The 26,185-nt window shown below is 50.2% G+C and overlaps 3 protein-coding genes across 14 annotated transcripts; all 3 read right to left on the bottom strand.

Annotated features, from left to right (window-relative positions):
* Positions 1–1,707: 1,707 nt before the first annotated feature.
* LOC138829651 (large ribosomal subunit protein uL2) lies at positions 1,708–4,302 on the bottom strand. The gene is made up of 6 exons (XM_070026123.1): positions 4,231–4,302; positions 3,848–3,987; positions 3,630–3,771; positions 3,164–3,382; positions 2,099–2,214; positions 1,708–1,903 (listed from the first exon to the last, which is right to left on the bottom strand). Exons 2-6 carry the CDS (start codon positions 3,983–3,985, stop codon positions 1,745–1,747), a joined length of 774 nt encoding a protein of 257 aa, XP_069882224.1. The 5' UTR covers positions 3,986–3,987; positions 4,231–4,302; the 3' UTR covers positions 1,708–1,744.
* Positions 4,303–7,585: 3,283 nt separating this feature from the next.
* On the bottom strand, positions 7,586–9,459 carry LOC138829652 (COMM domain-containing protein 5-like). Of its 3 annotated transcripts, none has more exons than XM_070026124.1 (2): positions 9,375–9,459; positions 7,586–8,440 (listed from the first exon to the last, which is right to left on the bottom strand). In XM_070026124.1, exon 2 carries the CDS (start codon positions 8,397–8,399, stop codon positions 7,725–7,727), a length of 675 nt encoding a protein of 224 aa, XP_069882225.1. In that variant the 5' UTR covers positions 8,400–8,440; positions 9,375–9,459; the 3' UTR covers positions 7,586–7,724. The 3 variants fall into 3 exon arrangements, with proteins under 3 accessions (XP_069882225.1, XP_069882226.1, XP_069882227.1); XM_070026125.1 differs by lacking the exon at positions 9,375–9,459 and adding an exon at positions 8,729–8,904; XM_070026126.1 differs by lacking the exon at positions 9,375–9,459 and adding an exon at positions 8,519–8,678.
* A 5,191-nt stretch (positions 9,460–14,650) lies between these two features.
* LOC138829645 (zinc finger protein 7-like) lies at positions 14,651–25,963 on the bottom strand. 10 transcript variants are annotated; one of them, XM_070026100.1, is made up of 5 exons: positions 25,903–25,963; positions 25,356–25,475; positions 24,137–24,653; positions 21,817–21,933; positions 14,651–18,448 (listed from the first exon to the last, which is right to left on the bottom strand). In XM_070026100.1, exons 3-5 carry the CDS (start codon positions 24,312–24,314, stop codon positions 16,725–16,727), a joined length of 2,019 nt encoding a protein of 672 aa, XP_069882201.1. In that variant the 5' UTR covers positions 24,315–24,653; positions 25,356–25,475; positions 25,903–25,963; the 3' UTR covers positions 14,651–16,724. The 10 variants fall into 10 exon arrangements, with proteins under 10 accessions (XP_069882201.1, XP_069882203.1, XP_069882204.1 ...); XM_070026102.1 differs by lacking the exon at positions 25,903–25,963 and having other exon boundaries at positions 24,137–24,263; positions 24,606–24,653; positions 25,356–25,863; XM_070026103.1 differs by lacking the exon at positions 25,903–25,963 and having other exon boundaries at positions 24,137–24,263; positions 24,606–24,650; positions 25,356–25,863.
* Positions 25,964–26,185: the final 222 nt, after the last annotated feature.

Below are 26,185 nucleotides of genomic sequence, written 5' to 3'. Positions count from 1 at the left end.
AGAGCACTTGCCTTGCACAAGTACGTATGAGGCCCTGGGTTTGATTCCTCAGCACCCCATAAGCAAAAGGAAAAAAGAAGCGGTGCTGTGGCTCAAGTGGTAGAGCGCTAGCTTAGAGCTGAAGAACTGAGGGACAGAGCCCAGGCCCAGAGTTCAGGCCCCATGACTGAACCCCCAAAAAAGAAAAAGCCTCCTCTGTATGAATCCTACAAAAATTCTTGATAATGTAATTTAATGTTACCAGATGCTTGTGTGCAAAGTAACAGCACAGCTGTTTAAAGAAAATCAAGGGCTGGGAAGGTGGCTCAGTGGTAGAGCGCTTGCCTTGCATGCCTGAGCCCTGGGTTCGATTCCTCAGCACCACATAAGCAAAAAGAAAAAAAGCCGGAAGTGGCGCTTTGGCTCAAGTGGTAGAGTGCTAGCCTTGAGCTGAAGAGCTGAGGGACAGCGCCCAGGCTCAGAGTTCAGGCCCCACAACCGGACCCAAAAAAAAAAAAAAAAAAAAAAAAATCAAATAAAATTGCAGCATATGTACACAGAATTTTTGGTTGGTTGTGGGGCTTGAACTCTGGGCCTGAGTGCTGTCCCTCAGCGCTTCAGCTCAAGGCAAGCGCTCTACCACTTGAGCAACGGCACCGCTTCCAGCTTTCTGGTGGTTTATTGGAGATGAGTCTCACAGACTTTCCTGCCCAGGCTGACTTTGAACCGATATCCTCAGATATCAGCCTCCTGAGTAAGCTAGGATTACAGGCGTGAGCCACCGGTGCCCAGCTATATAGATTTTTAAGAAACATGCAACATTAGGTGTAATGAAGTCATGAGTTAAAAAGATTAGTCAGAAAAGGTATCTCTCTGAAGCGATGAACCTACAGCCTTGGATCCAAACAGCTTATTTTCACGTCTTGGGGATTGAACTCAGGGCCTGCGCACTGTCCGAACTGCTTTTGCTCAAGGATAGTACTCTACCACTTGAGCCACAGTGCCACTGCTGGCTTGTTTATGTAGTAAAGGAATCGAACCCAGGGCTTCACGCATACTAGGCAAGCACTCTACCACTAGGCCAGTCCCAGCCCAAATTTTAAATGCTTTTTTTTTTCAGGTCCAAGACTAGGATTCAAACTGAGTACCTGCCAAGCAAAGTGCTTATCTAGCAGGTATAATGCTGAGTTCGGTCTCGAGAACCACTAAATAAAAAACTGGGCATCCTGGGGCCTGCTTGTAATCCCAGAATTCCAAGGTCTTAGCCAGAATAGTTTTGAAAGCCAACCTGGGCTACTTGGCAAGAACTCAAGAAATAAACAGCCAGGTGCTAGTGGCTCATGCCTGTAATCCTAGCTACTCAGGAGGCTGAGATCTGAAGATCACAGTTCAAAGCCAGCCCAGGCAGCAAAGGCTGTGAGACTCTATCTCCAATAAACCACCAGAAAACCTCAAGTGGTGGTGGCTCAAGAGGTAGAACGCTTGCCTTGAGCTGAGGGACAGTGCCCAGGCCGAGTTCAAACACCATGACTGACCAAACAAAAAAGACACCAACCCAAGTCCCAGCTCGTTATGCCATGGTTTTGAGCCCGTCCTTGGGGAGCAAACTCCTATTCCTGTAGTCTTACAGCCCATCTCACTGGTAGTCTCTTCAACCTTCATTCTACCAAAAGGCTCCACAGCATGATCCCTAACCCTGAAACCACAGAAACATACGTAAGCACGACCTAATAGCCAAAGACATGTTTTATTGATCCCTTCCACTTTAGTTCTCTTTCTCCTGCACAGTCTTGGTTCCACGGAGCCGCCCAGTCCGACGGGCCGCGATGAGACCCACTTTACGTCCAGCAGGGGCATCTCTACGGATGGTGGAGGGTTTGCCGATGTGCTGGTGGTTACCACCTCCAAACGGATGCTCCACAGGCTAAAGACAAAGGGAGATGATGGCATTAGTGTAAGGGTGACCTCAACTTGCTCTGGGAAGGCTATAATAGGATCAAGTGTGCCCTTTGGCTACAAATCGCCATTTAGTGGTTCTACTAAAAATATTGCCCAGTAGGGGACAGCCATAAGGCACTTTAGCCCCAGGTACTCCACTCCCCATTTCTAGAATACTTACATTCATGGCCACACCCCGTACACGGGGCCAGCAGTTCCTCTTGGCCTTATACTTGTGGTAGGCACGGCCAGCCTTCAAGATAGGTTTGTCAATTCGGCCTCCCCCAGCCACTACACCTGTAGGAAAGATCACATACCTCGAGGATGTGCATCACAGGACACCACAGTTAAAACCTCCATTGGCCTTCTACTAGTTCCCTACATCTCTGCAATGATCACTTTCAAAGGACTCTCACAACCACCATATAGAAACCTTAGTTTCTATATGTGAACTACATACAGTGAACTAACACAGAAACCTCTTTCATCTCTCAAGTCAAACCACTCTCCATCAGGTTGAGGACTTAATGAGATCAGCTGCCCAGGGATTTCCAGAACATCCTTAACATCTGAGCACCCCCTCCTCAACGTGACAAAATCCCTGAACATCCTCAACACCTGAGCACCCCCTCCCCCCCAACGTGACAAAATCCCTGAACATCCTCAACATCTGAGCACCCCCTCCCCTACGTGACAAAGCCCACTGCAAACAGCCTTACTTATTTTGTGAACATAACCCTGGAATGAAAACACTGAACAGTACTCAACTTATTTTTACCTGACATTATAATCTCTGAAACTATAAAGTTAACCAACTGGATCCAAGCACAGGAAATAGAAATTGTTTAGGACCTAAGTCTAGAGCAGAAACTTCAAACCAGCAGTGAAATGTATATGCTGCCTACTCTAAGTCAATACAACTAAAGCTGTCAAAAAAAAAAAAGTCATGCCAGGTAGTTCACGCCTGTAACGCTAGTTACTCAGGAGGCTGAGATAGGAGGATTGCCGATAAAAGCCAGCCTGGGCAGGTAAGTCTGAGACTCTTATCTCCAATTAACCACTCAGAAAACCAGAAGTGGCTCTAGTGGCAGGGCGCTAGCCTTGAGCTGAAGAGCTGAGGGACAGCACCCAGGCCCAGAGTTGAAGCCCCATGACACACAAAAAAAAGAAAAAAAGTAGTCATTCAAGTTCCAGAGTCTAGTACCTCTAGACTGGTAGTGTTCAGTGTGACCTGTCTGGCACTCACCAACAACAGCTCTGTTGGCAGAAGAGATGACCTTCTTGGAGCCGGATGGCAGCTTCACACGGGTCTTCTTGGTCTCGGGATTGTGTGAAATGACAGTTGCGTAATTCCCGGAGGCCCGAGCCAGCTTGCCCCGGTCCCCAGGCTTCTCTTCCAGACAGCACACAATAGTACCCTCAGGCATGGTGCCCACGGGAAGAACATTGCCAATGTTGAGCTGGGCTGCAACAGAAGTGGTACCGAGAAGTCAAAAGCAACGTGAAACATCTCCCCAGGCAATCCCCAAAGCGGAGATGGCAGCGTCCAACGTCAAGCCCTCCAGTCTCTTTCAAGCGCTTCTATATTGATTTCTCTCTCAGGCCCAGTCGACCCACATGGATCGCCCACTTGAGGCCTCCGCCAGCAAAGGTTCCAGCGGAGCCGAAACCGAGAACGCCAAGCCGGCTCCCCACCTCTCCGCAAGGCTCACCCTTCTTGCCACAGTACACGAACTGGCCCGTGTGGATGCCCTCGGCGGCTATGAACAGCTCCGTCCGTTTCTTGAACCGGTAGGGATCGCGGAAGACCACTTTGGCGAGGGGCGCCCCGCGGCCGGGGTCGTGGATGATGTCCTGGGGAAGGCAGCAGCGTGACGGCGCGGCCGTCGGGGAGCCCCTTCCCCCGCCCGCCGGCCGGCGGTCCCCGCACCTTCACGATGCCTTTGATGTAGCCGTGCCTCTCCGCGAAGTCCACGGCGCGCAGGCGTGCGGCGCCCTTGCGGTGCTTCACGTGCGCGCGGAACACGGAGCCTGCGCCCTTCCTCTGCCCGCGGATCACACGGCCCATAGCTGCGGGTGTGAAGGCGGCCCAGCGTCAGCGCCCCGCCAACCCCAGGGCCCGGGACCGGCCCCAGGGCCCGGCACCACCACCCCGGGACGCCCCCGACTGCTGCCCGGCACGCGCCCGCGCCTTCAGAAGAGTCGCCTGGGGTGCAGGTCGGGACCCCGCTCCACGAGCGACAGCAGAGAGTGGCAGAAGGCGGCGGATGGCAGCGGATGGACACAAGGCCAAGACGCCAAGCGGCCACTTACCTGCTTCCGAGCGCGGCCGAAAGAGGAAAGGGCGAGCCGGCGAGCCGCCTTATCTTCCGGGGCGTGGTCAGAGGCGGCGGCAGCTTCCTGCCGCAGTGCACTCCGGGATGTGTAGTTGCCTGCGCCTCCCGCTGCCCGGGCTCCCGCGCAGGCGCACTAGGGAAGGTGCCGTGGTACCCGGCGCGCAGGGCCGCGGTAGTGTGGGCAGCCGGCGCGCCCTCGTGGCTGAGGAGTCCTCTTCTGGCTGCGGCTTCGTCCGGGACACGGGAGGAGAGCTACTCCAGCCTCGAAGGCCGGGCCGGGCCTGGGTGGAATGAGGGTCCCTCTGACCACGGCGCGCCGGGGCGGCGGCAGCTGGACGGCGCCGCTTTGCGGAGCGGGAACGCGGGTCCACCGCCTGCCTTTCGGCCGCTCCCGCTCGCTGGGCCTTGGGCCCCTGCGGGGTCGGGAAGAGGCACCCAGGGGCCTGGAGGGAGGCGCCAGGGCGGGCCAGGGGAGGGGTCTCTGGTGCTGGTGTCGGCGGCGGCTTGAGCTCGGGCCCGGGCGCACGGCGCAGCCGCAGGGCCGCCGAAGGCAAGGAGTCCCCGAGGAAGGCCAGGGGCCGGGGAACGTCGGGCAGGACCGTTTTTCCAGAAGAAACTTGTAGACACCAGCCACTTTGGGCTCCCGGAGTGGCTGAATGAAGTGCGCCCTGACGAGGCCAGGCCCTGCAGACTTCACGAGAAACTCCGGCCGCCCCTCCTCCATTCTGTGTGCGCACCTGCAGTTACCGGCACGGACCTCAAGCTCTTCAATTTTTTTGTTCAAGGCTGGTGGTGCTCAATCACTTGAACCATACCTCTGGCTTTTTGCTGGTTAACTGGAGGTGAGTCTCTTGGACTCGTCTGCTGAATCCAGCTTCGAACCACGAACTTCTAATCTCAGCTTCCTTAGTATCTATAATTACACACTGGCACACCACTGTTCCTTACAGTCTAGAAGTGGCTCAGCCCTCCTGGCTGATGGTGTGACATGAAGCAGGGACTCCACAGACATGGTTCACCTGATGGAGGCGGCCAGTTGTGTGGGGGCATTCCTCTCTAGCCATGGAGCTCTTGGGCACTCGCGGTGATGGATGTCCCAGAGACCGTCTAGTGGCCAGTACTTGCTAGGCAAGCACACTACCACTTAACTCACTCCTCTTGCTTTATTTTCTTTTTTCTTTGCTAGTCATGGTACCTAACTCTGGGCCTGGGCGCTGTCCCTCAGCTCTTCAGCTCAAGGCTAGCGCTCTACCACTTGAGCCACAGCACCACTTCCAGCTTTTTCTGCTTATGTGGTGCTGAGGAATCGAACCCAGGGCCTCATGCATGCAAGGCAAGCACTCTACCACTGAGCCACCTTCCCAGCCCCTAGCTTTTTTGCTTTATTTTCAAACAAGATCTTTTCTATTTTGCCAAGGCCCTCATATACTGTGATCTTCCTGATTATGCTTTGTGCACACCTGGGATTCCAGGTGAACATTTCTGCATCCTTTTATTTTTTGGTTGAGACGGGGCTTTAGGTACATTTTGCTGGAGCTGGTCTCCAACTGTGTTCTGCTCGCACATAGCTAGGATTTACAGGCAGGAGCCATCACACCTAGCTTAAAATTGTTTTTTATAAAGTCTTCAGCCGGGCGCAGGTGGCTCACGTCTGTAATCCTAGCTACTCAGGCTGAGATCTGAGGATCACAGTTCAAAGCCAGCCTAGGCAAGAAAGTCCATGACACTCATCTCCAGTAACCCACCAGAAAACCGGAAGTGGCACTGTGGCTTAAGTGGTTGAGTGCTCACCTTGAGCTGAAGAGCTGAAGGACAGTGCCCAGGCCCAAAGTTCAAGCCCCCCACAACTGACAAAAAAAAAAGCTTCAACTCCCATTCCTGTATGGGAAGTAGGATGTTTCTCTCTTCTCCATTCCTCCTTACTTTATCCTGTTAATCTGAAGTAACTTTTAAAATGTTCTTAAAGTGATTCTTTTTTAGTACTAAGTTTTTTTAATTGGGAAAATAACGTACAGAGGGTTACAATTACATGAGCAAGGTAATGAGTACATTTCTTATCTAGCATTTTTGCCTCCTCCTTTGTTTCCCCTTCCCATCCCTACCCTCCCACCCTTAAAGTGATTCCTGTGACATACACATAATTTAGTGCCAGTAATCATGGACCTCTGTTTTGCTTGCCTTGGCTTCTGTTCCCCAACAGCTGTAGCTGCTGGAGCTAAAACTGGACCTCCATCTCTGACCCTGTACAAAAATCAATTCTAAATGGATCAAAGAGCTTAAAGACCTGAAACTTCATTATTATCTTTTCTTATTAGCTTACATTATATAAGGGAAGATTTCATGTTACATTTTCACACATTTACAATACATTCTGATCAATCTTACACCCTCTATCACTCTTCCCTTAATCCCTTACCAAAAGAACTTCCACAGATTTCATCGCTGTTTTCATAGTTGCAAACGATCTACTTCAACCATATTGCTCCTTTCATCTATCTTGTTAGCCAAACCCTCCCACTAATACAAGCCACACGTACACACGTAGAATGTTTCTCTTTCCCCATCTGCCTATTGATCAACAGTTTGTACTGAGATTCTTTGTGCTGTTTTCATATATATTTGCGTTTCAAAATTACTTTCTTTTTCCCTTCCCCATTCCACTTCCCCTAAGTAATCCCTTAGATTCACGTTCTATATATAATTATATTGGTAGATGACTTTCTGGAATATCAATTTTCTTCCCTCTGGAATATATGCCCAGTAGTAGTATTGTGAGATCATAAGGAAGATCTATTTTTATCTTTTTGGTGGTGGTGGTCATGGGGAACTCTGGGCCTGGGTGCTGTCCCTCAGCTCTTCAGCTCAAGGTTAGCACTCTACCACTTGAGCCACAGCGCCACTTCCAGCTTTTTCTAAAAGCTTATGTGGTGCTGAGAAATTGAACTCAGGGCCTCATGCATGCAAGGCAAGCACTCTATCACTGAGCCACCTTCCCAGCCCCAGGGGATATGGGATTTGAACTCTGGGCCTGGGCGCTGTCCCTCAGCTCTTCAGCTCAAGGCTAGCGCTCTACCACAAGAGCCACAGCACCACTTCCAATTTTCTGGTGATTAATTGGAGATAAGAGTCTTAAGACTTTCCTGGCTGGCTTCAAACCTCAATCCTCAGATCCCAGCCTCCTGAGTAGCTACAGGCATGAAGCTTTCATAGCTGCAGCACAGGCCCTTTCAGTCTTCATGCCTTCTAGATTTTGTTCATGCTCACCCACTTTTCTTGGAAAGAAAGTTCCTTCCTCCAACCTCCTATACTAACTCACTGAAATCTATTAGCAATTAGGAAAAACATGCCAAATAAAATTTATTTCAAAACTGGAAAAACAAAATCACACGCTTACAATCCAGACCCTCAATAGGAGCCTGCTACATAGGAGGTGGGACTTCACACCAGCTGGAATGCCTGACACATGAGGGCTCAGTCCTGCAGTCTGCGCTCACACTTCTTTTCCAGCTCTACCACTTCTTTCAAGACCAGGGCCACACTATACCGAAGTTCCTGGAACTTAGCAGTGGGGACCTCCAAGCGGTAGGCAGATCCATCTGAGAGCTTCAGCTGCATCAGCACACTTGGCTGTAGGGAACGGGCCAGGGCACTGGTGGAGATTGCCACATCCACCCGCCATTGGAAACTGGAGATGTGGGGTAGCCAGGCCCCTGGCTGCTGGGCCACCCAGTCCAGCAGGGGCCGCTGTCCCCCAAATACTATGCTGGCCAAGTCTCCAACCAGGTCTGAGGGAATGCCAAGCTCCTGGAGCTGGTCTTTGAAGATGTCTACCTTCAGGCTACTGGGGGGCAACCGGAGGGCCTGCTGGAGGAGTGTGTATGTACCTCCAAGTAGGAGACCCAGCTGTTCCTCCGGGAAGTTGGCCCTGGCACTGAGGTGCTGTACGGCTTCTCGGCAGTCCTCCCCTTGCAGGCTGCAGACTACAAGCTTCAGCAGCTTTTTGAATGTGCTTCTGTCCAGACTTTCCAGGACCCTGGTCATTGCTGCCACTTCTGGAGGCAGCTGGGGCCCCAAGAAACTGGCCTGGCCAATATGACTGTCCGCTGGGTGATGCAGGTATGGAGCTGTAGCCCCCAAGCCAGACATCCTGCTTCCTCTTCCTTGATGGGCCCAAGTGGAGCGGCCGCCTGGAGCAGGTAAAAGAGGACAAAGATTCACATCCCCAGGTGTCAAAGACCAGGAAAAAAGACTCCTAGGATCCTCACCCTCAGAATGCGGACTGAGAACTAAGTGTGAAGAATGCCAGGGAGGCGGCCGGATGAATCCCAGTGCGAGGGAGGTCTCCCAGAGGAAGTGACCTCTGCGGTGAGCGGAGAGGAGGACCAAGGAGCAGGAAAGCCCCCGAGCGTCCTCGGAGTCAGTCACACAGCAGCTGGGGCCCCGTCCCCACTCCCGCCAGCGCGAAGGACCCTCACCTCAGACAGGGCGCCGCGGCGGGGGCTGCGGGGCCGCGGACCGGGCGTCCCCGCGGCCCCTTCCGGCAGGGTGGCCCCGCTGGCTCTCCCCCGCAGGGCCCCGCCGCGCCCGGCCCTGACTCCGCGCGGAAGGGGCCGCCTCGGCGCCCAGCCCGGGACAGACCGCCGCCCTCCCCCCGCCGCCGTGCCCCGCCGCCCTCCCCGCCGCCGCCCTCCCCGCCGCCGCCCTCCCCGCCGCCGCCCTCCCCGCCGCCGCCCTCCCCCCGCCGCCCTCCCCGCCGCCGTGCCCCGCCGCCCTCCCCCCGCCGCCGTGCCCCGCCGCCCTCCCCGCCGCCGCCCTCCCCGCCGCCGCCCTCCCCGCCGCCGCCCTCCCCCCGCCGCCGTGCCCCGCCGCCCTCCCCCCGCCGCCGTGCCCCGCCGCCCTCCCCGCCGCCGCCCTCCCCCCGCCGCCGTGCCCCGCCGCCCTCCCCCCCGCCGCCGTGCCCCGCCGCCCTCCCCGCCGCCGCCCTCCCCCCGCCGCCGCCGCCCTCCCCCCGCCGCCGCCCTCCCCCCGCCGCCGCCGCCCTCCCCCCGCCGCCGCCGCCCTCCCCCCGCCGCCGCCGCCCTCCCCCCGCCGCCGCCCTCCCCCCGCCGCCGCGCCGCGCACCTGGGGCGAAAGGGTCTCAGAGAAGCGGGGCCGGCCCCCGGAAGTGCGCGGCGACGCGCCCGGGCCCGCGCTAGGAGCCCGGGAGGCTGCCCTCTAGAGTCCGGGCGGAGCCGGAAGTGGGTCCCCTTATCGGGCACCGGGCGCCGGGCCCCGCCGCAGCGCCCAGCCCCGCCGCCTAGGACGCCTCGAGCTGTGAGCTTCGCGGTCGCCATCTCTGGAGCGCGAGCTACAGGCCTGCCAGAGGTACTCATCTCCCAGGACTGCCTAGGAAAGCAGCGCCGCAGCTCGGCGCCTGAGCCCCGGAGGCAGAGTCTGAGTCAGTGCCGGCGTGCCCAGGGTCTCGGGCCGGCCTCCCCGGCAGCTGCCCTCGCGCCCCCTGGGCTGGGCCCTCCGAGCTCTGCCTGCCCGTGGTGCTCCCCTTGGGCCTCTGTAAACCAGTCCACCAGTCACTGGCTTAGGGCCAATCTTTCTCTGGTCTGACACAATGGAACCCAACGCGAAGAATGCGCCTAACAGCTGTATTTATAATAGCCAAAGCACTACAACACAAATGCCCATCAACAGAGGACCAGATCAACATGAACCAGAATAGACCATTGTTCCCTAAAATGCAATGCTAAGAAACCAACTGGGCACTGATATCTCACACCTGTAATCCAGCTACTCAGGAGGCTGAGATTCTGAGGATCAAGGCCCAAAGCCAGCCTGGGTAGAAAAGCTCATGAGACTCTTCTATCCAGTTAACCAGCAAAAAGCCAGAAGTGGAGGTGTGGCTCAATTGGTAGAGAGCTATCTTTGAGAAACAAAAAAAAGGCAGGGAGGGGAATCCAAGACCCTGAGTTTGAGCCCAGAAACCAATGCATGCAGGTGTGTACACACGTACACACCCACACAGAGGCTTTTCCTGTGTTCTAATTTCAACAGGCTAATATTCTATCACGTTGAGCCACAGCTTCATGTGCACCCTTTTGAGGGTCAATTAAGAGTCTTGTGGAAGCCGGGCGCTGGTGGCTCACGCCTGTCATCCTAGCTACTCAGGAGGCTGAGATCTGAGGATCGCGGTTCAAAGCCAGCCCGGGCAGGAGAGAACGTGAGACTCCTATCTCCAATAAACCCCCAGAAAACCGGAAGTGGCGCTACTGTAGCTCAAGTGGTAGAGCGCTCGCCTTGGGCTGAAGAGCTGAGGGACAGCGCCCAGGCCCAGAGTTCAAGCCCCACAGCCGACAAAAAAAAAAAAAAAGTCTTGTGGACTTTTCTGCCTGGGCTTGCTTTGAACCACAATCCTCAGATCTCAGACTCCTGAGTAGCTAGAATTACAGGTATGAGCCACTGGCACCTAGATTTTCCCACAATTTTTATTTCCATGACATTGTCCCTTTTTGTTTGGGGGGGGGAGGTGTACAGTGTACGTAAGGGCTTGAACTCAGGGACTGGGCACTGTCTCTTACCTTTTTCACTCAAGTCTAACATTCTAGCACTTCAGCCATACCACCACTTTGGCTTCTTTTAGGTGATCAGTTGGAGAGAAGAGTCTCATAGATTTTCCTGCCTAGACTTACTTCAACCAGGATCCCCAGATCTCAGTCTCCTGAGTAGTTGGAATTATACGAGCAAGGGCTGGGAAGGTGGCTCAGTGGTAGAGTGCTTGCCTTGAATGTATGAGGCCCTGGATTCCATTCCTCAGCACCACATAAGCAGAAAAAGCCAGAAGTGGTGCTGTGGCTCTAGTGGTAGAGCTCTAACCTTGAGCTGAAGAGCTGAGGGACAGCATTCAGGCCCAGAGTTCAAGCCCAACAACAGACAAAAAAGAAAAAAAAAAAAGATACACTCTCTACACACTAGTGGCTCACACCTATAATCCTAGTTACTCAGAAGGCTGAGATCTGAGGATCACAGTTCAAAGCCAGCATTGGCAGGAGACTCATATCTCCAATTAATACTGGAGGTGGCACTGTGGCTTACGTGGTAGAACACTCACCTGGACAGTGTCCAGGCCCAGAGTTCAAGCCCCACAATTGACAAAAATAAAATTTTTATTTTTTCCCAGTCCTCGTGCTTGAATTCAGGGCCTGGATACTGCCCTAAGCTGCTTTTTGCTCAAGGTTATCACCCTACCACTTGTGTCACAGCGCCACTTCCAGCTTTTTCTGTTTATGTGGTGTTGAGGAATTGAACTCAGGACTTTGTTCATTCTAGTCAAGCACTATACCACTAAGCCACATTCCCATGCCCATAATAATTGTGTTTTGTTTTTCATCATGGGGCTTGAACTCTGGACCTGGGCACTGTCCCTTAGCTCTTCAACTCAAAGCTAGAGCTCTACCACTTGAGCCACAGCACCACTTCTGGTTTTCTGGTGGTTTATCGAAGAGTTTCATGGCTTTTTCTGCCCAAGCTGGCTTTGAACCGTGATCCTCAGATCTCAGCCTCTTCAATAGCTAGGATTACAGGGGTGAGCCACCAGTGCCCAGCTTCATAATAAAATTTTTAAAGATAGATTCTGAGCAAAACCTTGCTTCTCCCATCCTCAGCCTCCTCTATGGGTTGCCATTTTCAGTAGTTTGTGTACTATTGCTTATTTCAAGGTAGGAAGGCAAATATGTACATACATGTCAAACACCTCTTCTTTTTCAATTAGGAAGAAATATGTTCTGTAGAACAACTATCCCCGACTTGCTGGCCTCCTGGACGGAGCTCTTGCAATTTTCACATTGGAAGTCTGCCACCCTTGCCCACTACTATCTCTCTGTCTTTGGAGATTAAAGGCAGTCCTCCGGCTAGATGGCAGAATTTCCATAAGCCCTAAATACAGGATTCCTGCCTAGCACCAGATCATCTGTAACAGGCCCATGAAAATCCCTGAACTCCCAATGCTGACAACTCTGATGAGCAGGCAGGCTGTATTTCCTCAGTTGGCCATTGTGGAGAAATCGTCTTCGTACATGCAGCTTGGTCTGTGGAGTCCCTTTACCTGCTCAGATCATTGCAGGCAGTTGCTTTTATAGGTACCACTACAACAGCCATCATTCATGGAGGAAAAAACAACCCATCATGAGCCAGACACGTGAGGCTTATGTCTGTCATTCTAGCTACTGAGAGGATTTGAGGATTGAAGTTCAAAGCCAGGCCAGAAAGACAAATCTCAATTAATCCCCAAGTTAGGCACTAGTGGCTCAAGGCTATAATCTTAACTACTCAGGAGGCTGAGGCTAAGGGTTTGAACCCAGCCCACGCAGGAAATTCTTTGAGACTCTTATCTCTAATTAGTCACCAAAGACCTAGAAGTGGAACTGTAGTTCAAATGGTACAGCAAAAAGTATACGGACAGTGCCCAGGCCACGAGTTCAAACCCCAGGAACAGCACCATTCCCAAGGAGAAAAAAAAAGTGTGTGTGTGTGTGTGTATATATATATATATATATATATATATATATATATATATATATATATATGTATTCACCAATGCTTAATAAATTCTTGGTAAATAGACCCTTGTACGAACACATATGGAAGAAAAGGGGTTAACTGACTTATCTTGGATCAAGATAAACAAGATGTGAGATATATGTACATATATGCACAGAGGTGATTCTAACTACAGAATTTAGAAAAGTAAGAGTGTAAGTAATTTTAAAATACATTTTGTGGGCTGGGAAGGTGGCTCAGTGGTAGAGTGCTTGCCTTGCATGCATGAAGCCCTGGGTTCGATTCCTCAGCACCACATAAGCAAAAAGCAAAAAAAAAAAAAAAATACATTTTGTTGTTATTTTTTCACCAGTCCTGGGGGCTTGAACTCAGGGCCTGGGCACTGTCCCTAAACCTCTCTGTGCTTAAGATAAGCATGCTACCACTTAAGCCACAGTGCCACTTCTGGCTTTTTCTGTGTATGTGGTACTGAGGAATTGAACCTAGGGCTTCATGCATGCTAGGCAAGCACTCTATCACTGAGCCATCTTCCCAGCCTTTTTTTTTTTTTTTGGGGGGGGTCCAGTTGTGGACCTGAACTCTGGGCCTGGGTGCTGTCCCTCAGCTCTTCAGCTCAAGGCCAGCACTCTACCACTTGAGCCACAGCGCCACTTCCGGCTTTTTTGTTTTCTGCTTATGTGGTGCTGAGGAATGGAACCCAGGGCCTCATGCATGCAAGGCAAGCACTCTACCACTGAGCCACCTTCCCAGCCCCAGCCCTTTTTTTGTACTCATCCTGGGGCTTGACCTCAGGATCTGGGTACTATCCCTGAGCTTTTATGCCCAAGGCTAGTGATACACCACTTTGAGCCATAGCACCATTTCCTGGAACTAATAGTCTTACAGGCCAGATGCTGGTGGGTCACACCTGTAATCCTGGGTACACATAAGGCTGAGATCTGAGGATTGCGGTTCAAAGCCAGCTAGGACAGGAAAGTCTGTTAGACTCCTGTCTCCAGTTTACCATCAGAACACTGGAAGTGGTGCTGCGGCCCAGGCCATGAGTTCAAGCTCCACAACTAAACCACCAAAAAAAAAAAAGGTGGCTCAGTGGTAGATCGCTTGCCTTGCATGCCTGTAGGCCCTGGGTTCGATTACTCAGCACCGCATAAGCAAAAAGAAAAAAGCCGAAAGTAGCGCTGTGGCTCAAGTGGTAGAGCACTAGCCTTGAGCTGAAGAGCTGAGGGACAGCGCCCAGGCCCAGAGTTCAGGCCCCACGACCAGACCAAAAAAAAAAAAGTCACAGATTTTGAACTGTGATCTCTGATCTCAGCCTCCTGTGTAGCTAATGCCTGGCTAAAATACATTTTAACTATGCATATGTCAATGAAAGCTGTTGAACTGTAATAGGGGTGGGAATCAGGCCAAAGAAAAAGCAACAGAAAAGCCTATTCTAAGCAAAGGTAATAATATGCACGTCTGAAATGTCATGGTCAAAGCCCTTGTGTAATTTGTTGATGTTGGTCCTCGGCACTTTCCCTGAGCTTTCGTGCTCAAGGCTAGTGATCTATCACTTTCAGCCACAGCTTTACTGTTTTTTAGGTGGTTATGGAGATAAGTCTTATAAACTTTCCTAGTGGCCTGGCTTCAAATCATAATCCTCAGATCTTAGCCTCCTAAGTAGCTAGGATTATAGGTGTGAGCCACTAGTACCTGGCTCCCTTGGTGTAATTTTAATAAACTGAAAAAAAAAAAGAAATTCAAATAGGTTCTGAATATAGTTGAAGCAGTTGTTTGCATGTATGAAGATAGAACATGAAAACTACTGAAATTATTTAAAGGTGGGGGGGAATAATGGGCATGAGACGGACTGGAAAATATTTATGTTTATGTGACATTATCACAATAAAATGAAATCCTCCTTGTACAACTACTGAATGATTTTTTTTTTTCTTTTAACCTAGATGCCAGTGGATCATTCCTATAACCCTAGTTATCCAGGAGGCTGAAAACCCATAGTTCAAAAGGTAGCCCACGGGAAGGTGGCTTAGTGGTAGAGTGCTTGCCTAGCATGCATGAAGCCCTAGGTTCAATTCCTCAGTACCACATAAACAGAAAAGCCAGAAGTGGCCCTGTGGCTCAAGTGGTAAAGTGCTAGCTAGCCTTGAGCAAAACAAGCACAGGCCCTGAGTTCAATAAAAGTGCCCAGGCCCTGAGTTCAAGCCCCAGGACTGGCAAAAAAAACAGGTAGCTAGGCAGAAAAGTCTGTGAGACTCTATCTCCAATGACCCAGCAAGAGACAGGAGGTATAACTCAATGGTAAGAATGCTATCAATGAGAGAAAAAGGCAAGACCCCATGACCCTGAGTTCGAAACCTGCTATCAAGACACACACAAAAAGGTATCAAGAGCTGGGAAGGTGGCTCAGTGGTAGAGTGCTTGCCTTGCATGCATGAGGCCCTGGGTTCAATTCCTCAGCACACATAAGCAGGAAAATTAAAAAAAATAAAAATAAAAAGGTATCAAGTGAAACAAGTAAACACTACACATTGCACTTCCAAACCTCTATTGTAAATAACTCCTTATTGTTTTTTTCCCTTTTGTTGTTGTTAGTTGTGGGGTTGGAAGTCTGGGACTGGGCGCTGTCCCTGAGCTCTTTTTCCTCAAGGCTAGCGCTCTATCCTTTGAGCCACAGCTCCACCTCCATTCTTTGTGTGTGTGTGGGGGGGGGTCTTTTTTTTTTTTTTTGGTATAGAGGATCAAACCCAGGACACTGCACTTGCTAGGCAATCACTTTGCCACTGAGCTACATCCCAGCACCTTTTCCCTATTTTTTTTTTTTTTTTTTTTGTCGGTCGTGGGGCTTGAACTCTGGGCCTGGGCGCTGTCCTTGCACTCTTCAGCTCAAGGTGAGTGCTCTACCGCTTAAGCCACAGTGCCACTTCCGGTTTTCTAGTGGTTTATTGGAGATAAGAGTCTTACGGATGTTCCTGCCAGGGCAGGCTTTGAACCATGATTCTCAGATCTCAGCCTCTTGAGTAGCTAGGATTATAGGTATGAGCCACTGGTGCCCGGCTCTTTTCCCTTTCTTAACAGAACTTGAATTTGAACTCGGGGCTCATGCCTGCTTAGCAGACAGCATATCACTTGAGCCATGTCCCAGCACTATAATTTCTCTATCAGTGAAGTCATTTTGAACAGCTGATCCCAAGGCAATTATTCTGGGTGATATAACCTGATGTCTAACAGGGCTCATAGGAACTTCCTCATGCCTGCCCATCAATTTCAGGGCCTAGTTCTGCAAACTCCAAATATAGGTTGTTTCTTGGCTTTACCAACAAGTCAATGTCAAACACTGCAGCAATAACCATACATTTTTAAATAAAGTGAGATATTCCTTTTCTTAGAATAATTCTAAATCTTTCCCAACATCTTTTTTGTGTATGTGTTGGCCATGTCCCTGAGCTTCTTTTGCTCAAAGCTACTGCTCTACTTCTTGAGCCACAGTGCCACTTCCAGCTTTTTCTCAGTAGTTTATTGGAGATAACACTCTCCCAGATCTTTCTGTCCAGGCTGGCTTCAAATCACAATCTTCAGATCTCAGCCTCTTTAGTAGCTAGTTACAGGTGTGAGCCACCAGCACCCAGCTTTATCCCAACATTCTTATTTCTTTTTTCCTTTGTGCTGGTCCTGGGGCTTAAACTCAGGCCCTGAGCTTATCTGTTCAAGGCTGGAACTCTACCACTTGATACACAGCTAACTCACAACTTTTTGGTGGTTAATTCCAGACTAATGGCTTTTCCTGCCCAAACTGATCCTCAGATCTCAGCCTGAGTAGCTAGGATTATAGACATGAGTCACTGGTGCCCAGCCATTCTTAGTTCTTATAAATGATCTCATATAAAATATTAAGGCTGCAGACTTATATTGATATAGGTGAATGGTTTATTCCATGTGAATTTTCTGGTGCTGAGTAAGCCTTGAGCTCCGATTGAAAGCTTTGCCACAGTCATTACATTTGTAAGGCTTCTCTCCAGTGTGAATTCTCTGATGTATAATGAGATGTGAACGCCACCTGAAGATTTTCTCACAGTCATCACATTGGTGCACTTTCTTTACAGTGTTGACTTTTTTACGGCTCACAAAGGTGGACCCTTCCAGAGTGTTCCCAAATTCATAGTACCACTGGGCTCTAGTGTGGATTCTCTGGTGTTCAATGAGGTATGAGCTTCGGCTAAAAGCCTTTCCACATTCACTACACTCATAGGGCTTCACTCCAGCATGAATGATCTGGTGTTGGAAAAGAGTTGAGTTTTGACTAAAGGCTTTCCCACATTCACTACACTTGTAAGGTCTCTCCCCAGTGTGAACCCTCTGGTGGATAGTGAGCTGTGTGCTCATACTGAAAGCTTTCCCACATTGGAGGCATTCATATGGCTTCTCTCCTTTATGGATCCTCTGATGGTAAATGAGGCTGGAACTCTGGCTGAAAGCTTTCCCACAGTCACTGCACACATACGGTTTCTCTCCAGTGTGAATTCGCTGATGTTGAATAAGGTGTGAGCCCTGGACAAAGCCTTTCCCACACTCATCACACTTAAATGGTTTTTCTCCAGTGTGAGTTCTCTGGTGGCGAATCAGCCTTGAGCTACAACCAAAAGCCTTTGTGCACTTGTTGCATTTATAAGGTTTCTCTCCAGTGTGAATCAGTTGATGCTGACTCAGGCGGGAGATCCACCTGAAAGCTTTCCCACACTCCCCACACTTGAAAGGCTTCTCTACATGACTTCTCTGATGTGCAAGAAAGCCTGGACTTTCTGAATCGCTTGTTATTTGCAATTTCTCCCCAGCATGCATCCTCTGATGCTGGGTGAGAGTTGAGCTCTGGCTAAAGGCTTTGCCACACTCTTGGCACGGGTAAGGTCTCTCTCCAGTGTGAATTCTCTGGTGTCGAACCAGCTGTGACTGCTGGCTGAAGGCTTTCCCACAGTCTCGACAACTGTAGGGCCTCTCTCCAGTGTGAATTCTCTGGTGATGGATAAGGCTTGAGCTCTGCCCAAAGGCTTTCCCACATTCCTCACACCTGTAGGGCTTCTCTCCAGTATGAATTCTTTGATGCTGAATAAGTTTTGAGCTTAGGCGGAAGGCTTTTCCACACTCAACACACTTAAATGGTTTCTCTCCAGTGTGTATTCTCTGATGCTGACTGAGCTGGGAGCACAGCCTGAAGACTTTCCCACAATCCTCACACTCATACGGCTTCTCCCCATTGCAGTTACTTGAACAGTTACTCTGTAGGCAGTCAGATAATCTCTCGTAGCATCCTTGACATCTGTTAGGTTTCTCCTGCATGGCTACTTCCCACTGTGAAGCCGGATCTGAAGTAGGTCTGAAACATCTGCCACACACTTCACATCTCTGTGGTGTCCCTTCCACACTGTCTCTCTGTTGTTCATTAAGCTGATAACTCAGAAGGGTCTTTGAAGCCACAGTCTCCTTAGGTAAACAGTGCCTCTGGGAGAGGCAGCCCTTCACTCTCAGCCTATGGCTGCATGGATGACTCCCTAACCAGACCTGAGAACTAGAAGAGTCCCCACAGCCAGGACTTTGTGGTTTGAGAATGCTCATGTCTGCACAGGCCTGCTCACCGTCAGTCCTACTGGCAGAGTCTGAAATAAAATAAAAATGGTTCTTATGTCTGGAGCTCAGAGAAAGGACAAAGATTACAGCTATCATGGTTAGCACTTCTAGCATGGGTTGAACTGAACATTGTGACACAGCCCCAGTAGAAATGTGCTACAAAGGCTGGATGCTGTTGGCTTACGCCTGTAATCCTAGCAACTCAGGAGGCTGAGATCTGAGGATCACAGTTCAAAGCCAGCCCAGGCAGGAAAGTCCGTGAGACACTTACCTCCAATAAACCACTCAGAAAACAAGCGGCCCAGTGGTTCAAGTGGTAGAGGACTAGCCTTGGGCTGAAGAGCTGAGGGACAGTGGCCAGGCCCAGAGTTCAAGCCCCACAACCAACAAAAACAAAACAAAAAAAGAAATGTGCTACAAAGAAATACTGGGGGAGGGGCTGGGAATGTGGCTCAGTGGTAGAGTGCTTGCTTAACATGCATGAGGCCTTGGGTTCAATTCCTTAGTACCACATACACAGAAAAGGCCAGGAATGGCTCTGTGGCTCAAGTGAGGGAGCACTAGCCTTGAGCAAAAGCAGCTCAGGGACAGTGCCCAGGGAAGAAGACGAAGACAAAGAAGAGGAGGAGGGGGAGGGTGGGAAGGGGGAGGGAGAAGAAGGGGGAGGGGAGGAAGAGGAAATAATACTGGAAGAAGAAGAAGAAGAAATAATAATACTGGAAGAAGAAGAAGAAATAATAATACTGGAAGGAGAAGAAGGTGGAGGAGGAGGAGGAGCAGACGCAGAAGCAGAAGAAGAAAAAAATAATACTGGAAGAAGACACCATAATTTATTTTTCTTTGTTTATGCCAGTCCTGGGGCTTGAACTCAAGGCCTAGGTATTGTCCCTCAGCTTTGTTGTTCTACACTAGCACTAGCACTCCACCACTTGAGCGATAGCTCTACCTCTGGCTTTTTGGTACTTAATTGGAGATAAGAATCTTACTGACCTTTCTGACTGGGCTGACTTGGAACTGCGATCTCAGCCTCCTGAGTAGCTAGGATTACAGGTGTGAGCTATATAGCCCAGGTTGGCCTTCACATGGAGCTGGGCCCTGAAGACTTCTGGCCACTATAGATGAGAGCTTTTGTTGTTTTTCTTTCTTTAGTTTTTTGTGGAGGTGGTGGTAATGGCCAGGACAGCGTTGTTTTTGTTTTTGTTTTATTGTGAAAATACTGTACAGAGGGGTTACAATCACATGGGCAAGATAATGAGTACATTTCTTATCAAGCATTGTAGCCTCCTCCTTTGTTTCCCCTTCCCATCCCCTCCTCCCCCCACCCCCCCTCCATAGGACAGCCTTTTGATATACCCTAAGCTGGCCTTACACTTGAAATCCTCTTTCCTCAACCTCCAAAATGAATTATAAGTATGTACAACTAAGCCAGCTTATTTGCTGTTTTTGTTCACTTGGATTGTGCTGCTGAGGCAGGGTAGATAAGAAAAAGTGAAATATGGGAAAAAGCAGAAATTTAGGAATAACACTGTATTAATAAATAGCTTGGTTTTTGTTTTGTTTTTGTTTTTGTCTGTCATGGGGCTTGAATTCTGGGCCTGGGTGCTGTCCCTGAGCTTCTTCAGCTCAAGACAAGCCCTCTAACACTTGAGCCACAGCACTACTTGCAGTTTTCTGGTGGATACTTGGAGATAAGTCTTGTAGCCTTTCCTGCCTGTACTAGCTTCAAACCTTGATCATCAGCTGTCTGCCTCCTGAGTAGCTAGGATTACATGCATGAGCCACTGGCACCTGGTAAGTAGCTTGTTAAAAACATATAAACACTATTTTTCATTTAAACCTTGCATTGCTCATAAACTGCAATGTTTAGTAAAAAAGGAAATAGAGAAGCTCTCTACCTCTGACCATGTCTGCTACCACAATAACTGGTATGCTCTAATCTGAGCAAGGACATATTAAAGAAACAAACTTATCTTGAGAAATGACTCCTCTTGACACCAAAATATTTAAGGGAGAAACTTATCGTGGGGATGGACCCCTGTCTTGGTGGAGCATATGACAGAAGCCATCCTTGCTTGAAGGGATGTCCAAACATCAATGAGCTAAGTTTAATGAGCAGGCCAACCTCAAATTCTCTGAAGAAACAGTGTAACAACTAAAAATATACTAGGTGTCAGATCAAGAGGGAACACTTAGTGGCGGGTGGCTCATGCCTGTAATCCTAGCTACTCAGGAGGCTGAGATCTGAGGATCAAGGTTCAAAGCCAGCTTGGACAGGAAAGTTCATGTGACTCTTATCTCTAATTAACCATCAAAAAGCCTGAAGTGGGACTGTGGCTCAAGTGATAAAGCTCTAGCCTTGAACAAAAACACTCAAAGAGACAGCACCCAGGCCCTGCGTTCAAGCCCCAGTACAGTCACACAAATACACATACTGACATATACCAAAAAAAAAAAAAAAGGGGGGGGGGAGCAGGGGAACATTTAAGGTAAATTTGAGCCAGACCTTTTCACTATAACACATGAAACACTGACTGCACCGATTATCAGGTGTGCTCACACTCATGTTTGTGTGTACTCTTTATCTTTCCTTATTTTGCTTTACTAATAAACTTTTGGTCTAGGTGTGTCTCAAACTTTTTTTTTTGGTCTGTCATGGGGCTTGAACTCACATCATGGGCACTGTCCCTGAGCTTTTCTGCTCAAGGCTAGCACCCTACCACATTGAGCCACAGCTCCACTTCTGGTTTTCTAGTGGTTAATTATAGATAACAGTCTCATGAACTTTCCAGCCCAGGTTTGGCTTAGATGTGATCCTCAGCCCTCAGCCTCCTGAGTAGCTAGAATTACAGGCAAAAGCCACCAGCACTGGCTCCTCAATAATAATAATACTGGATCTACAAATTTGTGCTTTTGCTATGTAAAAATATTAGTAAAATTAGAAACTGGGCAAAATATGCTGCTATGTCAAAACCATCTGTTTGCCGGGCGCTGGTGGCTCACGCCTGTAATCCTAGCTACTCAGGAGGCTGAGATCTGAGGATCGCGGTTCAAAGCCAGCCCGGGCAGGAGAGACCGTGAGACTCCGATCTCCAATAAACCACCAGAAAACTGGAAGTGGCGCTGTAGCTCAAGTGGTAGAGCGCTCGCCTTGAGCTGAAGAGCTGAGGGACAGCGCCCAGGCCCAGAGTTCAAGCCCCACGACCGACAAAAAAAAAAAAAAAAAACATCTGTTTTACTGAATATATGTATTTTGGGTCCTTGCTATGTGGCTTTGTAGCATCAGATTTGTCTGTTCATTTCCACTGTAGCCAAGTGTAGCCACTGGTATTCAATCCAGTTTCATACCGCTTTGAGACCCTACCTATGATTCCTTCTTTCCAACAGTATCTGAGCCTACCTGTCTGAGAAGTCTGTGGTGTTTCTGTTCCTTCTGTTCTCTGTAAATCGAGGACCCATGGATCCTGCCCCTTCTCCAGTCGGGAAATCAGCTCAGGTTTGAAGACCAGGAATCCTGCTGAGACGGCAGCAGAGAAAGAGAAGCTGGAGAATGGCTAGGATTCAGCTTCCCCTGGTTTTCAGGCATGAAGGACACAGGCTGTTACACAGGAAGAGCCTCTGCAGAGAGGTGAGGATCAGAACACATGGCATCCCCATTGTCCAGATCCATCCAGCCCGAGGCTGGACAGCTAGGCACCTTGATTCCCACAATCTCAAGGAGACATTGTCACAAGAGTCTGCAAATGTGGCTTAGTGGTAGAGTTCTTGCCTTGCATGCATGAAGCCCTGGGTTCAATTCCTCAGTACCACATACACAGAAAAAGCCAGAAGTGCACTGTGGCTCAAATAGAATGCTAGCCTTGAGCTGAAGAGTTGAGGGACAGCGCCCAGGCCCAGAGTCCAGGCCCCACAATGGGCAAAAAAAAAAGAAAAGAAATGGACAAATAAAGCAGATTTCTGATTAGAAATCTATAAGGCCCAGTACTCACACATGGCCTCCTAGCCTCAAGTTCCTGTGCAAAATACCATCTGGCAGAATGTAGACCCATGGACCATCTGTCCCATGCTACAGAGTGGCTCCATACCCTGTAATAAAAGGTTATCCAATCCAGGATCAAAGTTCTGGAGTCTGAAACTTCCCTGACTTCCTACCATGAGGGAGGCAGGCAGAAAGGTCATAAAGTCTACAGTAACAGGCTCAAGCTTTTGTAGGCAGAACCCACCTATAGAAAAACCATTCTCTTTTAAACAATGAGATGATAACAATTTTTTTTCATTGAAGACAGGTTTTAAATTTTTTATTCATTTAAACTATTAGCTCCAGGGCTTAACAGAGTATTGATTGGCATATAAACATTATAAATAACAATAAAGCTATAGGTAGAAATAATAAACATTAAAACTTGTAACTTATTATCATAAAAATAAATATTCTTGTGATAATTTATGAGCTCTTTACCTCAACAGCTCTAATTACGATAAATAGGTATTGATTAATAGAACTGAGGTCGCTATAATTTACTTTGAACATGCCAACCAGGACATGCTTGTAAATGCTAGGTTGATCTTTCTTTAAGCAATGTATTGTGCTAGCTAAAATGAAATAAGCATACAATAAAAAGTAGGAAAAATAAAACATTCTCTTGAAGTGTGGACAGTACAACGAAACATTCTTGTACTGGGCACTGAAGGGAGTCATGGACCTAACAAAGAATATAAACCCAACCCAATGACACTCAGAACACATGAACTAAACCAAAAGGCAGTTTAGAAATGACTAGCTACTTAGAAACTAAATAATGAAAAAATCTCATTCCCTCTATCACTGTCCCTTTCCCCTTTCCTAAACCAATTTCAATAGGTTTCAATATTCTATTTTGTTTTTTCAGTTGGTTGTGGGGCTTGAAGTCAGGGTCTGGATGCTGTCTGATCTTTTTCCCTCAAAGCTAGTGCTCTCCCACTTTGAGCCACAGTGCCACTCTGATTTTCTGGTGGTTAGGACTTTTCTGCCTGAACTGGCTTCCAACCACCATCCTCTCTCCTCAAATCTCAGCCTCCTGAATAGCTAGGATTACAAGCACAAGCCACTGGTACGTGGCTTGTGTTTTTTTGGTTTTGCTTTTATTTTTTTTTTTGGGGGGGGGGGTGGGGGTGTGGGTTTTGTACTGAGGATCAAACCTGAAGCATTGCACTTGCTAGGCAAGTGCTTTGCCATTGAGCTATATCTCAGCCTCACTATTCTATTTTTTTTTTTTGGGGGGGGGGGCTGGTCGTGGGGCCTGAACTCTGAGCCTGGGAGCTGTCCCTCAGCTCTTCAGCTCAAGGCTAGTGCTCTACCACTTGAGCCACAGCGCCACTTCCAGCTTTTTTTCCCCTGCTTATGTGGTGCTGAGGCATGAACCCAGGGCCTCATGCATGCAAGGCAATTGCTCTACCACTGAGCCACCTTCCCAGCCCCTCACTATTCTATTTTCATACATGCAAACAATCTACATCAATCATATTCATCCTCTTTTCCACAAACTAATCACTTAAGGAAAACAGATATTTTTCCAGCTTCCAGAAGTCCACTTAGCCAGAGGCTGTCATACGGGAGTCCTGATACTCTCACAGGTTCAAGACCCAGTTAGCCCACAGAGGTCTGAGCCCTCAGCTTCCACATTCCTTGCTTCTAAGGGAAGCCTGGCAGGGTGGCTGGGAGTCACACAGTGCAGCCTTACCTAGCCCAGCCACACTGCTGTGGTTCTCCAGCATCACTTCCCTGTAGAGCGCCCTCTGGCCAGAATCCAAACACTGCCACTCCTCCCGAGAGAAGTGCACAGCCACATCGCCAAATGTCACAGCCTCCTGAAAGGATACAAACCAGCACTCCATGGATCTCTGGGTTCCAGTCTCCATGGTATTGCATCATGTCTATTTCATGGAGGTCATCACAGGACTAGGCAAAAGTCACCTAGATCCTTTCAATCTAAAATCCTGAGGAGAGGAGGACCTCAAACCATGGTGACTTTACAATCAGAGATAGGCTCACGGCCTTGGGAAGGAGAGCAAAGGGGCTGGCCTGACCCTGGCAGTGGCCACAGTGAGCGCTAAGGCTGGGTCTGAGTCCAGGCTCAGTAAAGATTCCCCAAGTAGGAGGTGGAGGCTTCATAAGACAAGTGAGGGAATGGAGACAGCCAGACGTCCTACCATGAGGCTTGTTGGGTAGGCGTCCATTCCTTCTGGTTCCGATACCTGCTGGAAATCACAGAAGATTCAGAGGTCAGGTGCTAGCAGCCTCCTAAATTCTAGGGCAGTCAAGGCAAGTATGGTGTCCCTGCTCCTTTACCTCCAACTGTAGTAGGGACCTGGGGCTGGGTGGAGGCAGCCCTGTACCTGAGTGTTTGTCCCATGAAACGTCATTTATCTTTCTGTGCTGAGTGTGTACTTAGGTAGCACTGGAGAGGCAATAATGAATGCATGAGTACCCTGTGTCTATGAGGCATCTGATGGAAGTGATAATCACAGAAACACACAACTATGACAGTGCTGATGTAAGTACAGGAAACTATGACCCCACTTCATGGTGAAAACTCTGGCTAAGTCTGGGCCAAAGGCATGGTGGTGGGGAAGGCACCCCACCACATGAAGAACAAGTCCAAGACCTGAGGTAGACTGAAATGGTACTGAATTACCAGTGTGTAGCCACAGGCAGTAAAATTAGTAGGTAGGTACTCTCCAGTAGACAGGAGCCAGAAGAAAGGATGGCAGGAAAGTGGTCACCAGGGCTGGGAAGGTGGCTCAGTGGTAGAGCGCTAGCCTTGAGATGAAGAGCTGAAGGACAGCGCCCAGGCCCAGAGTTCAGGCCCCACAACCGATGAAAAAGAAAAACAAGAAAAAGAAAAAAAAGAAAGAAAAAGAGAGAAAGAGAGAGGGAGGTTACCCGATGCAATACCCTACCTGCTCTCCAGCAGGTAAACTCCAGGGCAGGTCACTAGGATGGCACCAGCCTCAGAACAGCACAGGAGCCGGGCGCCGGTGGCTCACGCCGGTCATCCCAGCTACTCAGGAGGCTGAGACCTGAGGATCGCGGTTCAGAGCCAGCCCGGGCAGGAAAGTCCGTGAGACTCAGATCCCCAATAAAGCAGTGCAAAACCGGAAGCGGCGCTGTGGCTCACGCGGTGGAGCGCTCGCTGGAGCTGACGAGCCGAGGGGCGGCGCCCAGGCCCCGAGTTCAAGCCCCACGACCGACCCCAAGAAACAAAAAAGGAGCAGAGGCGCCGCGGCCGCAGACCCAGGCCGGCCTCGGGCCGGGGATCGGGCCGGGAGGACGGCCACTGGGTCTCGCCTCACTCCGGAGGGCACCGGAACGAGCGGGCGGCCCGGGAAGGGCTGCGCGGCCCCGCCCCGCCCGCGCCTCCCGCCGACCCTGGACAGGCCGGCGGCCCCTCCGCCGGAGAGCGAGGAGCCCGCGGCCCGCGCCCGCCCGCCCGCCCCGCCGGCTCACCTCCCCGGGGCGGGCCTGGGGACCGCGGCCTTCTAGCCCACCGGCGCCCCGCAGACTTCCGGCCGCTCGGTTCGCCAGACCACCGCGGCGGCTCGGTGGCCCTGAGCCCCGCCTCCAGGATTCAGGGCGGGGCCTGGCCGGGGCTCACCGGACTGGCGGGCTCACGGCTGAGGGGAAGGGCTCGCGAGAGAGGGCGGGGCCCTGGCGGAGGGGGCGGGGCCCTGGGGGCGGGGCGGGGCCCTGGGGGCGGGGCGGGGCCCTGGGGGCGGGGCGGGGCCCGGGT

The sequence above is a fragment of the Dipodomys merriami genome, unplaced genomic scaffold (genome assembly GCF_024711535.1).
Source record: "Dipodomys merriami isolate MVZ:Mamm:240054 unplaced genomic scaffold, mDipMer1.0.p SCAF_174, whole genome shotgun sequence".
NCBI lineage: Eukaryota > Metazoa > Chordata > Mammalia > Rodentia > Heteromyidae > Dipodomys > Dipodomys merriami.
This window is presented reverse-complemented; position numbering and strand designations above follow the sequence as displayed.

Bases quoted from the DNA above. Each gene is read 5' to 3' on its own strand.
- LOC138829645 (XM_070026100.1), bottom strand. From the start codon at position 24,314: ATGGAGACTGGAACCCAGAGATCCATGGAGTGCTGGTTTGTATCCTTT. The intron at 21,934-24,136 runs GTAAGGCTGCAC...CTGCCGTCTCAG, and splicing joins CAGCAGTGTGGCTGGGCTAG to CAGGATTCCTGGTCTTCAAA. The intron at 18,449-21,816 runs GTAGGCTCAGAT...ATTTTATTTCAG, and splicing joins ACCACAGACTTCTCAGACAG to ACTCTGCCAGTAGGACTGAC.
- LOC138829651 (XM_070026123.1), bottom strand. From the start codon at position 3,985: ATGGGCCGTGTGATCCGCGGGCAGAGGAAGGGCGCAGGCTCCGTGTTC. The intron at 3,383-3,629 runs GTGAGCCTTGCG...CTTCTGTTGCAG, and splicing joins CGTGTACTGTGGCAAGAAGG to CCCAGCTCAACATTGGCAAT. The intron at 1,904-2,098 runs GTAAGTATTCTA...CTTTGTCTTTAG, and splicing joins TACGGGGTGTGGCCATGAAT to CCTGTGGAGCATCCGTTTGG.
- LOC138829652 (XM_070026124.1), bottom strand. From the start codon at position 8,399: ATGTCTGGCTTGGGGGCTACAGCTCCATACCTGCATCACCCAGCGGAC.